General features: G+C 37.2%; 1 protein-coding gene across 1 annotated transcript in view; it reads left to right on the forward strand.

Annotated features, from left to right (window-relative positions):
* The window catches only part of LOC134794767 (dynein axonemal heavy chain 1-like), a 140,788-nt gene that overhangs the window by 44,341 nt on the left and 82,446 nt on the right, over positions 1-14,001 (forward strand). The window contains exons 35-40 of the mRNA XM_063766550.1: positions 4,261-4,378; positions 8,245-8,423; positions 9,093-9,255; positions 9,594-9,704; positions 11,298-11,389; positions 11,936-12,090. Coding sequence (XP_063622620.1) covers positions 4,261-4,378; positions 8,245-8,423; positions 9,093-9,255; positions 9,594-9,704; positions 11,298-11,389; positions 11,936-12,090 — 818 coding nt within the window. The remainder of the gene's footprint in view (positions 1-4,260; positions 4,379-8,244; positions 8,424-9,092; positions 9,256-9,593; positions 9,705-11,297; positions 11,390-11,935; positions 12,091-14,001) is intronic.

Genomic DNA, 14,001 nt, shown 5'->3' on the forward strand with positions numbered 1-14,001 from the left:
GTTTTGGTTCCAAAAAAAAATTCCTCATCCTTAATTTAACCGAAAATGATATATCACATGCCCTAATAGGTACAGTTTTAGAGAAATGTTGCTCCAAGTGAAGCGCGGCGGCGTCGAACTTCCCCCCCTCCCCCCCACTAAATGAGACGTGGCTCTCGAGGTCTCCCGGTCTGTATCTGCTCATGACCAGCTAAGAATCAACTGTGCCAAGTTTCAGCGCATAGTCACAAAGTGCAAGGTGTCGTGCAGTAACAAACTAGCTAAAATGCCTAGTAGTCCTAGTCTAAAAGGCAGTTTTTCGACAAAAGCTAGTTTCGAGATAATCGCAAAAAACCAACCCAAACATCTTTCTTGAATTTCTACGAAACGGATAAAGTTTTTCCATTTTTTCTTTTTGTATGTGGTAGGTATATATATGTACTTATTTTAGGTATTTATAGTATGTTTCTAAACAGCTCAGTTTTTTTTTAATTTTATAAAAAACGTTTTAGATAAGATAAGATTAAGCTTAAAAATGTGTAGCTCGTACTAGTCAAGAAGGCGGTAAACATGCGTTATGCGGCGTTCTAACTTAGTTACGAAGTAGAAACTAGGTAAAAACGCCGTATATGTCACATTCTGCCTTTTTGCTTAGTAACAATGAATAATTCGCACTTGAAATCCTAAGTTAAAAGACCTTATAGCAGCTATTCGGCCTTTTTGGTTAGTATACTAGGAAAAATTAAGATTTTGTCCAGATTTTCGACTAGCGTGCTAGTGTAATAAAACGTATACCACCAAAAACACCGAATATACGGTTTTATAGATTAGTATTTATGGAAGAAATGGGAATAAAAAATAGTCACGTAGTTTAAATGTTTAGTTATATACGAACAACAAACGCCATACTACTAGGATATTATTAAAAAAACGAGATCCAGCGATTACTTTTTGGATTATAATCTTAATTACCATACAAAATTAACACATAAATTGGATTATTCCCACTAGTTACCATCAAGTTGTTACCAGTGGTAACTAATGGGATTTGTTTCCCAGTAGGCACCACTGGTAAAAGGTGGGATTTTTTCCCCAGTAGTTACTACAATTTTGTTAGGGTTCAATAAAGCCTCTATTTTTATAGTATTCTACTTATACTGTTTTTATTACTATTTATCTATTAGGTCATTACCTATGAAATTGGCGTTTTGTCCGGAGAATTTCAACGAAACACGAATTTCCATACAATTAATTTTGCGGATATTTTTTTGATGGCTAATTCAAACCAAACAAAATTTTTCCAGTAATTTTTGACACCTTTAAGGTATGTTTTCAATATCTCCATTTCTTGAAAATTGGTACCATTAGAAAAATATAAGTAATTTTAATACTCGAACCGACAGCACATGAAAAGACCTATTTTCAAGGCTTAATTCTGAACACTTAACAATAAAAAATAACAATTAATTGTATGTAAAATCGTTGTTTATTGAGTGCACTGTAGTTTTATTGTAATTGTGTATGTACTTTTGTAAAAAAAAAAAAACTAGGATCAGACTTATATCTATGAACAAAAACGCCAATTTCATAGGTAAGGACCTAATATAACAACTTGATGGTAACTAGTGGGAATAACCCGATTATTATGTTAATTTTGTATGGTAATTAAGATTATAATCCAAAAAGTAATCGCTGGACCTCGTTTTTTTAATAAAAGCTTAGTAGTAGTGTTTTTTGTTCATATAATAAAAGACATTTAAATTGTACTGTAAAAAAATGTTGGTGGTGACTACTAGGAAAAAAATCCCACCTTTTACCAGTGGTAACTACTGGAAAAAAACTTCCCAGTAGTTACCACAAAACTGAGTTGGTGGTAGCTACTGGGAAGAAAGGTGGGAAATAAATTCCCAGTAGTTACCACTGGTAACAACTTGGTGGTAGATACCTAACTGGTGGGAATAACCCCATAATATGTACAAAATTTTAATGTGTACAGTCTTTCTGATTTTATTTGTATCATAGGCTAGATTTACTCGACTCTACTAATGACTTCATGAACTTCTAATGAGCATGAGCAACGAAACTTAAAAGAGTCCGCAATAAGCTCAGCCGAATTTTTACTTCCCATAAAAACGGAGATTCGTGCTCATTTTAAAACAACGTGTTGGATTGTAATAAATTGCACATTCAATAACATAAGGTATATCTATACCAGTACCTAATTAGTTTATATTCCAAAAAAACTAATGAAATAGAGGAAAAATAAGTTTTGTATGAAAAACTTATATTCGCTGTATTTTTTTTATTATGGTATCTGAAGCTACACATTAATTACAGGCATAGATATACCTTATCCTTTAGTGAGTACAAAGTTTTAGAGCAATCTACCTAATCGTTTTAAAATGAGAGCGTAACTACGTTTGTATGGAGATCCCAGCTTGCTGCTGACTTAAATCTTAGCAACCATCTATCTTTGTAGGTGACCAGTTTTCGCATACACGTAACTCAAAATAATACATAATGTTTTACCGAATTCGTGGCATCTCTAATAGTTATTTTAGTTTGTTATCAATAGGCATCGAATCATCGAGAGTTTCATCGCACGGTAAGACGTTAGCGAGTTGTGTAGTCTACATTAGCAATAAAATTAAACTCGTATTAATTCCTGCACATACTCTGTCATTTATTTAATTCTAAAACGCATTTTAGCGGTTGTACCTAATTAAAAATCAGATTCAAATTTTAATAAAATTATTTTTCTATTAGATTACAAACTCATAGCTTTTACTATTTTAACATACAACTATTACCTAATACACAAACATACCAACTTATTTTAAGATACATATTGTTTTTTTATAAAACCCACTTAGGTATTTAATGGCCTAATATATATATAACTCTCAGTTGGTTTTTGGATGGACGCAGGTTCCATACAAAGATGCCCATGGTCCTTTGTCCTGGTTATCTAAATACTTAGGCAGAAAATGTTATTCTGTCCATAAGAATTCTCATTAAATTTCCCTTTAAAACATTTTTCAATAAGATTTAAACTCTTCGTAATGTCAAATACCTACTTGACTTATAGGGAATTGAACTCGATACAATTAGCTCTAATATAAATTTGATTTTATTTAAATAAAAGCAGTCAAACCGTCGAATGAAAAAATAAAACTTAACGTTTGCTGTAGAAAAGTACGTATGAACAATTTCATCATCACAAACTACGCTAGAAAGACGTATTTGCTGTCGAGCGTAAGTATTTGCGAGGCAATTTTAAAGTATATACCTTGATAAAAATGATAATACTCGAAGGTACTGATTGTAAACACTACATATTATTGATAACATATGATGGTATAATGCAATAATAAAGTATTTTTCTTACTTTGGCGTTCGGTCACTATTTCGCGCGCAAAATGCCACCTCCGCTCGCATACCGGCAGCCACAAGCCTGCGCTTGCGGCTGACGGCTTTTACTTAGCATAAGGGTGTCTTTCGGCGCGCGGGGAGCATGACGAAGGTTGGAGCATATACTGCGTTATAGACTAGTTAGACGCACTTTCAACCATTATAAAAGTTTGTTTGCGTTAATACGACGTCCATACAAAATAAGAAGAACGTATAACATTTATACGTTTCTAAAGACTATTATGGTGACGTAAAAAAGATAAGTGATACTAGGCTTAAATGACGTATGAGACATTTAAACAAAAATAAAATACTATACGATTTTTTAGACTAGATTTAGATCTAAAATTTTGCAAAAGATCCTAATCTTAAAGCACGTATAGCGTCTTTTACGTATTTTTAGCCTAGTTTTTGGCTTATACGTTATTTTAGGCTAGACATGGTGGATAAGATTTTATGCAAACCAGAGCGTAAAAAAACGTATAGCTGCATATACGTTGTTTTAGCCTGGCTTTGTCAAATAGTCGCTTTTTAGACTAGGAACGCTTAGAAAATTAGTGCAAATACGGTCTTTTTACGATATTTTTCTCGAAAACTAAGCCACTTATCGGAAAACGGGCCAAAGTGGTCGATGCATCTCGATCTCTACATTACGAATATCACAAAAAGTCAATTTTGGCAAAATGTCGAAAAACTGCCTTTTAGCTTAGGAGGGCAGCAGTAGTGGAGGTATTATTGAACGAAATACACGAAATCGAGCGGTCGAAATTCAATTTTTTTTTTGCGTTTCTCTAAATTTGACCATGAGTATATTTTCTGCACAACGCCACTTTAACAAAGTAAACAGCCCTCTTAAAAATGCTATTTCAGGTAATAACAATCCAGAAGGCTCAAATCGCAAAGCAAGAGAAGTTTTGGTTTGAAGGTGTAGAGCTGCCCCTCAAGATGTCTTGTTCGGTCTTTATAACTATGAACCCAGGCTATGCAGGTGCGATATTTTACTATATTACGGTCCATGATAAAAATACATAATATAAAAGTAGTCTTATAAATGCGTTTATTGATGAAGAAGCCTGCTACGTCCGCTTTCCATCCGGCGGGTTGTACTTTTATAAGCCATAATCGTAAAAAACCGGGCAAGTGCGAGTCGGACTCGCGCACGAAGGGTTCCGTACCATAATGCAAAAACGGCAAAAAAAAAACGGTCACCCCACCTAGTATTGACCCCGCCCGACGTTGCTTAACTTCGGTCAAGAATCACGTTTGTTGTATGGGAGCCCCACTTAAATCTTTATTTTATTCTGTTTTTAGTATTTGTTGTTATAGCGGCAACAGAAATACATCATCTGTGAAAATTTCAACTGTCTATCACGGTTCGTGAGATACAGCCTGGTGACAGACGGACGGACGGACGGACGGGCGGACAGCGGAGTCTTAGTAATAGGGTCCCGTTTTACCCTTTGGGTACGGAACCCTAAAAATAGAAGAAGCTTCGGAATAGCCTATCTTAAACGTAAACTGTCTCAACAGTGATGTCCACGTCACGTCACCGGACCGGTTAGCCGGCGACGGCCCGGCGGGACGGTCCGCGGGGGGACCGTCAGAGGGCCTACCGCGAACCAACCACGTTTGACGTGTTCCCTCTCTGTCGCACTTGTAAATTCGTACGTAAGTGTGACAGAGAGGCGACTCGTCGAAAGTGGTAGGCGGCCCAATATTACAGGGTTCTATGTTTCACTTTTATTTATAATACAGTAATGTTATACATTTCGCGATTGCGTTAAATCCGGTAGTTCTGATTTTTTGCAGACGTGTTTATGATGTTGGCCCAATGAATAATACAAGTTTGTGACTTCGAGCGCCGAACGCAACTTTGTCAAATATTGAAAAACCCGCGATAATTTCGGTTTTCTTTTAGATTTGGGCGATTATAACCCTAAAGGACGGACGGACGGACAGCGGAGTCTTAGTAATAGGGTCCCGTTTTTACCCTTTGGGTACGAAACCCTAAAAAACACTTAACTTGGCGTTTTAAAAGTATGAATATAATGTGCTCGTCCTTAAATTATATGAAAATTATATGTAACTTGCCCTAGTTGCTAAGAGTAGGAAGAAATATAGCATAGATTGCACCTGGGGAGCCGACCATTTCCCCCCCTTTTTTGGGGGGTAGGCACGGTACGATATCATGTCTACTGGCTCAAATCAGCTTTGTTTGATCTTAGGAAAAATCGTGCCAAGCTGCATCGCCTGAGACAAAAGTGCATACTCACTGCACATACTTACCTTACGATCACAATTAAAAAAAAATTTAATTTTTGAAAGCTTTATTTCGGAAACTACTAGATGTACAGAGACAATTCTATCCTCGTATATATTGTAGCAAATTTAGTCCACTTTAAAAACGTCCTAAGAAGGCACTATCAAAAACTAGTCCTTTAGGGTTATAATCGCCCAAATCTAAAAGAAAACCGAATTTTTCGTGGGTTTTTCGATATTTGACAAAGTTGCGTTCGGCGCTCGAAGTCACAAACTTGTATTATTCATTGAGCCAACATCATAAATAAGTCTGCAAAAAATCAGAACTACCGGATTTGACGCAAAAGAGCCAGGTTACAAAATTTTACAAAGTTACTGGATTATTAATTGAAATATTTGAATTTTGAACAATGTGACTATTATCAAACTACACAACGGGACTTAATCGCGTATTTAAGTTTTAAGATTTACCTCCGACGTTTCGAGGACGGCGTTGTCCCCGTGGTTTCGGAGAAGACTATGACATTAAGTCGAATTTCAACTATCTTGAAAATGTAACAACCAATATTACACGGTTCTATGAAATATTGGGCCCGCGATATCGCGTGGCGTCGAAATTAATTTTATTAGAAAATAATCTTTGTAATTACCAGTATTTAAAATAGTGTTTACAGTCCGCTATCGTTTCATTCAGCAGTCTAAATCTACACGAATTAGGCACGATACGCAACAATAAGATAGGCTTGCCATGATGCCTTGACACATATACGGGGCACGGGCAGTGAACTTCTTAAGAATGTTTGACGTTCCCTGTTGAAATTTATTATTCATAATTATTTATTTATTACTTGAATAAGTGACACAGCATTACAGTAAAAACTAAGGCATTGTGAAACTACAAAATAAGAATACAAGGATACAAAAAAAAACTACAAATAAAAACCAAAGACAAATTAAACATTAGATTTGGGCGACGACATAACAGCGTGACTCCGTCGTCGTCTGACTTGGTGTAGGATTCGGCAGGTCCACCTTCTATGTGTGCTGTGGTATGCCGACTTCTGGCCGAAGGGGTGTCGTGTTTCGGAGCGGAGGTTCCGGGGCAAACTGCCGAATCCGACACAAGACCAGACGATTCAACGGAGCCACGCCGCGCGCCGGTTTGTCGCCTAAATAGTGTAGTGTTTTTCAGTTTATAAAAATGCATATATTGATATACAGGGTGGAAAGGCACGACGATCCTTTCCGGAAATGGGAGATAGTTTAGCCTAAGCTCTATATTTTCTCCATAGAAACTATGTTAATATGGGCAACCGTTTCTAAATTATGACCTTTTAAACATCCACGCAAAAAACTACTTTGTTCTAACCCTAACAGGTGACAGGGTCAATGAACTTACTTGTAAACAATCAGTATTCGACAGGAAATTATGCTAATTTGTTGCCATCTAACCATTTTTAGGTCTGCTTACAGCACGGTAAGAATCATTGCAGGATTTTCGCTTTCTTAGTGGTTCCACTTGTTCAATACTTGAATGAAATAGTTATGTTATTCCTTAATATTAATAATACTAACCACAACATTGTTTACAACGACAGTTCAAATGGTGACATTGACAACCACTCAAAAGTACGCAATCGTCTTATAAATATCTCTGGTTTCCTTGACTGATAAAAAGGTTTTAGTTTCTTAACACGTTTCACAAAATTATTTTCGAATAATTGGAAACTATCTAAAATAATTAAAAATAACAAGTAGGTTGTGTTAGTTGCACCAAATGAACTTGCAAAAATTAAATACTAAGAATAAATCAAGAATAAATACTTCTTCAATACCAAACTAACAAACCTTCTTGCGTGGCAGGAAATAGACAAGACGTCTTATTGAATGTCATATTCTTCAAATAAAAATGTTAGATGCTCGTGGCTATTTAAATTTGTGGGGCTGTGTAAAAGATATGGTGTACCAAACCAAACGGAATGTGAAACTGCGGACGAAATGAGACAAAGGCTAATTGGTGCTTTCTGCGGAGGATAAATGACGAAGAGCATACACTATATCGCATGTGCATCGACATACTCGGGTACGGGCTGCGGCGGCGTTGTAATACACGGAGGTACATTTGAACACCGTATGTGAAAAGAAGATAGTATTAAATATTGGAAAAAAGTAATTATCTAAGAAAGTAATAAAATTGTTTGTAATATTTTTGCATGCATTTGATTTATTTGACATTTATGCGTCATTCATACATCATTGCGATACTGTCAACGATCGGAAAAAAGTGTAAAGTCCCGAGCTTTCCCGACGGAGATCCTTAATCTAGCCGTCATGTGCACATGCTATAGGGTTATCACCACAGTTAAAAAGTAGTATTTTTGCAATTTTTATTTTTACTCAATTAACGATTCTTACCATTACCAATAGTCTCTGTATCACTTAAACGACCTAATACTTCCGGGAAGGATCGTCGTGCCTTTCCACCCTGTATATGTTAGTCTGTAAGGTATTTGTAATATGGGCCTTGTTGCCTGATTTAAAATGTTAAATACATAAATATATGTTTTAATGCTTAGCGAATATCCTGATTTCTAGGCCGTACCGAGTTGCCAGATAACCTGAAAGCGTTGTTCCGGCCCATATCCATGATGGTGCCAGATTACGCGCTGATTGCGGAGATCTCCCTCTTTTCTTTCGGATTCTATGAAGCCAAGATCTTGGCGGGAAAAATCACAACCACGTTTAGATTGAGTTCTGAACAGTTGTCTGCTCAGGTATGTTATCACTACACCTCATAAAACAAAGTCCCCCGCCGCGTCTGTCTGTCGTGTGTTTATGTTCGCGATAAATTCAAAAACTATTGAACGGACTTTTATGCGGTTTTCATTATCAATAGAGTTATTCTTGAGGAAGATTTAGGTGTATAATTTGTTAAGGTTTTGTGTAACCCGTGCAAAACCGCGGCGGGTCTCTAGTATTTAAAAACCAATGCGATCTAAGTAGGTATATGTAGATATGCATTATTTTTTTGTAGGTATAGCCTATAGCCTTTTTTCCCAAAGTTCAAGTCATAATGAGCATTCCTTTCTGCTTTATTTACGTTATACCTACGTCCCTTTGTGTAAGCGGAATTTTCAACAACCTCATCGATTTGAAATCTTCATAAAATCACGTTGTACGATACTTAGGCATCTTCGCAATTCGCAATACCACAGAATAAATAATAGTACTAGGTACAGAAGACTCACTCTCTAACAAAACGCGTCTGTTACGATCAGCACAGATATGGCCGCTAGGTGGCGATAGCGCTACGCGCGGCTTATGGCTTTCCCCAAAATTGGGGCGAAACGGATGTACTTTTAGCTACCTGTAGCAAAGCGACGAAATCGCGGAGTGAGCCACGCCTGGCAATACCTACTTAGGTGAGATGTGCTAATTTTCAGGACCACTACGATTTTGGGATGCGAGCTGTGAAGACAGTAATTACTGTGGCCGGTAACCTGATCCGCCAGATGCCCAATGGAGACGAGCGGCAGATTGTACTCCGTGCCTTGAGAGACGTCAACGTGCCCAAGTTTCTTGCTGACGACCTGCTTTTGTTTAACGGTATATCATTCACTTAAGGGCAGGCCACACCGGCTGCGTGTGCGTAGACGTGCACGTGCGCGTGCGCTAAAATGTTCGAGCCGCGCACGCACACGTCACGCAAGTGATGTGTCGTCTCTCATAAGGATCTGCTTCTGCTGTATATTACAAATTTACAATGCGCACCAGGTGTGCACAGGCCTTTAAGAATAATGAAAAACACATGTAAACAAATAAACTGATAATTTGATATGTTAATCATTATATTATCTTTTCATATTGAAAAGGACTTTCATCTTTAATTTTTATATCGATATTTATTCTAATGAATATTATTAAGCTAAAATGGTTTTCAACAGGCATAATATCGGATTTGTTCCCTCGTGTTGAAATCCCGGTTGTGGACTACGGTATCATGGAACAGTCCATAAGGAGCATGCTAGTCAAGAGGGGCTACGATGATCTCTACAGTATGTATTTCATATTATAACTGCACTCCGACTGCACGCCAACTGCAACGTCGGCGTGCAGTTTGAAACTTGAAGATTCGAAAAATACAGCTTGGTATTGGGAGAAACGTAAAAGCTTGCAAGAGTTTTGCTAGATGAGATCAAGAGGGGACCGATTATAGCGTTAGTCCCAATAAGGAAGACTGATGTCAAGGAGACCGAGCTGTTAAGCTCTTTTAACTATGACTATCTAATACTTCAAGCAACCCCGGCCTCCACCACGTCGGAAGGGAGGAGCCCAAGCGATATCTTACCGTACAAATTCCGTACACGGCGGGAAGAAGTTGATAACTCGAGATTAGGGTTTCTGCTCGAGAATTCTCGAGGCGAGAAATCTCGAGAAATTTGTCCTAAGTCGAGACGGGAAAAAATACTCAATGCCTCGAGAACTCGAGAAATAAATCTCTTGTGATAAATAAAAAGAAAACACGCGTATGTGTCTATAATGTATTTCTTTAGGTAGTTAAATAAATATGAACAATGTTTTTTTTTTACATTTTCAGGTACTTAAAACGAGTATTAGTTAACCAACCAAATAAAAAACTACCTTGATCTCCTCCCCCGAACCCTATCATTCTAGCTTCAACCGATTTTCATGTTTTAATACTTTTGAACTATATATCATGACATTCATGAAGTATTTTTATTGAAATCCGCTTTAAAAAATTTGTAACTATTATGAAAGCAAAATAATGTAAATGTATATGATTGCTTGATTTGCAAAAGTGCTTTTCAATAAAAAGACACGTCAAGATCACTTATCTTCTTTCTAATGCTAAATAAACGAATTATAGGACCATACCATACCACTATACCAGGCACTATAGCATAACACGTCGCCGGTGCACACGCCTGCACCTATAGTTTTTGTTGTTGTATTTTTTACTATTAAGTGCAATTTATGGTGACAAAAAATTGTCGATATGTTTGATAATTGATTTCATCTACGATTCCTCTGAGTCTGATTTGTAAAAAAGCAAAAATTCAAATAACATGGTGTTTTTTGCAACTTTCAAAATTTCTCGAGATACTCGAGAAACTCGAGATATCTTGGTCGAGAATTCCCGTGCCTCGAGAAATTAAAAAGGTCGAGAAACCAGAAACCCTACTCGAGATATATTATTGAAGAAATTTGAACTTAAAATAAAATTACATAAAGTTCAAATTTCATAATTTTTTTCTCACCATTTATCAACTTCTTCCCGCCGTGAACGGAATTGTTTTGGCATATTTTGCGGGGGGAAACGTGCACACAGTCGCACTTCTCACTCACTACATACAAAATTCAATCTTAATGACGACACAAATACATGAGAAATGATAGACGTCAAAGACAAATCTTGCACACCTCGATCTCTTTTTGTGTACGTATGAGTTACAACACGCACCACGCTAGTTGTGTGCTTGTTCAGTTAGGCATGTGCTTCGGCAGAGGGGAAATAGGGCAAATGCCGATTCATTTCCCGGTGTTGTTCGAAGATCATATGATCACAATAAATCTGTAGCGAAGGCGGTAATGGTGTCAATCATTCGTAAATACGATCGTATTTGCAGCGTTCGTGTTCAAAATAATCCAGTTGTACGAGACCACCGTGGTGCGACACGGGCTCATGTTAGTGGGGCCTGCCGGAGCTGGAAAAACTAAGGTTAGATACTCCTTTTGTATAAATTTATACAGTCAATGTCAAATAGATAGTGAGAGCCAAAGTAGCCAAATATATCATAAGTATCATAACACACCTTTGTATCCATTTAAATAAGGACGTGTTCCGATTTGGCTGTCACTACGTATGCCTTCACACACAAGGGAGGAAAATTATAAATAAACATTTTTACAAAGGACCTTTTGTAAAAAAATTCAATTAAGTATAATTTTTCGATTTCCTTCAAAAAATCTGCGAATGGAGCTGACGGCATTTCCCCAAATTAGGCCTCACGGCAAGCCTCTCTTACTGTTGCGTCTAGTGCCTAATTCGTGTACAGATGTGCATAATTGCTTTCCTTCGTATTTTCTCGGAAACGTTCGTATTTGTCATGCTAGTTCAGTCGACCTCAGTACCTACTTTTTGTACAGAGACTGACTGAAATAGCAAGACACGTTCGTACGTTTCCGTGAAGAAAGGAAAATAATTATGCACTACCTACATCTGTATTGAATCCAGGAGACCGCACCGTTCTCGTTTTTCTTCTAGTGTTACGAAATACTCCGCGACGCGTTGACTGCGATCAAAGGCAAGCTGGCGCCCGATGGTTTCCCCTTCACCCCTGTACACACGTTCGTCGTTAATCCTAAATCCATCACTATGGGCCAGCTCTACGGGGAATTCGATTTGAACACACACGAATGGTATGTTGATTGATTTACTGGACATATTTAATAAATCCGTAACTCTTCTTTGGTCTTTTGGTGGTTCTTTGGTGGTTTGGTTTGGTTTGGTGGGTAGTCTTGGTTATCCAAGACTATCCACTATCGATGATGTGCAGAGAGCGAAACTTTGGTGCGGGTGACGTCATTATGACGTGAAGTCGCATATAGGATGTTTTTTAAAACAACATTGTAACACGTCAATAATTCTTAATAATGATAATATATATATAATTGTTTATTTATAAAAATGCTTCGTAATTTACACAAAAAAGAATGTAAACATTAAAAAACGATACGAGTAACATTTTTTATTGGGTAATGACTCATTCTAATCTAATGTAATTCTAACAAAAAATATTATTCCTCGTGTAAATAAAACAACACAACAAAATGTTCCTCTGAATGACGAAGTTTTTTCTTAATACTTAGATATATACATTTCACACGTACATTCAGGGCAAAATAATTCTTGAACCTCTCGCCAGTTAACAAAATTGGCGTCGAACTGGTCATAATTCCTATAACCACAGCTGTGGGCGCAGCACGGTTCCATTTTTATCGTCTATCACTATGCGCGTCCCTTTCGCACTTACATACTTGTTAGAACGTGACAGGCATGGTGACAAGGGATAAAAACGCGACCGTGCTACGCCGCCTGGAGCAAATGTTGTTGACGGTCAACCCTTCTTCATTTAAATCAATTTCTTTTGATGGGAATGACGCTAATGTCTTTAAAAATAGTTCTTTGCGTAAAACTACTGGCAATCCGAGATCCCAAACCCATCCTCGAAAATTTATCATCTAAAACAATAAGTGTTAAGGAATAAAAGTAACAACATCGGTATATAATTATCGGTATATACGGGGCCTGTACTTTTCATGCCGATGACATCAATTTGACGTCACGCTGCAGATGATCCCAAATGGTTACTAATGATAAGAGGTGTAAAAACTTACTTTATCAGCAAAACTGTATTCATTATTCTCATCTAAGTAAAAAAGAAGATTTTTATTTAATATTCTAGCAATGCTCTCCATTGTAAGGTCTCGTAATGATTTGGGAATTGAATTACTTCCACCCATCCTTTACGATTACGACAATATCTAGCAAAACTTCAGGAAAGCGACAATAAATATGGTATTTTTTTTAAAGTATAGATTAAAGGTTTTTCATCTAACTGCCAGTTACATAGCGTTGACTAGGTACCAAAAAGTTTATATACAGTCAGTTTGGGTAAGTTTGGGCCGCTGCACCCAAAGGGTAAAACGGGACCCTATTAATAAAACTCCGCTGTCCATCCGTCCGTCCGTCTGTCACCGGAACCCTAAAACATGTTGTTTTTGTGGTGTTGCCAATGTTACCCAAACTGACTGAAATCCTTCAGTTATTATACTTCGATTCAAAATTAATAATCAAAATCTGTTCTAAACTACTAGGAGTCATGTTACATCGCCTGCTAGTAAAAATCCACTTCAAAATTGAGAAAGTTCTTTCTACTTCTACGGACGTAATAGGAGCATATTTGAAAAAAACGCCACAAGTCCATTTTTTCTGAGGATTCATGGAGACAGATTTCCTTGTCGTCGTTCAGATCAGCCATCTTTTCCATAATCTGTAATCCACTATTTTTTTGTAATATTGTTTTATGTTTTTTGTATATGTTTTTCCCCTTTGCATGTAGCCTAATCTTAGATAGTTTTGCCGTGACAGTTTTAACCACACGCAATGACTCGCTCAATGCCAACGTTGAATTTTGTAGATGCCTAGTAGAATCAACCAAGATGCTGCAATTTTCAGTTATGAAAAGTATGTTCTCTTTTACGTTAGATTTACGAATTGCTAACTTTGCTCTTCTCACTTTGGCTGCATTTTGTTCATTTAAAGCATTA

This window comes from Cydia splendana, chromosome 11, assembly GCF_910591565.1.
Source record: "Cydia splendana chromosome 11, ilCydSple1.2, whole genome shotgun sequence".
NCBI lineage: Eukaryota > Metazoa > Arthropoda > Insecta > Lepidoptera > Tortricidae > Cydia > Cydia splendana.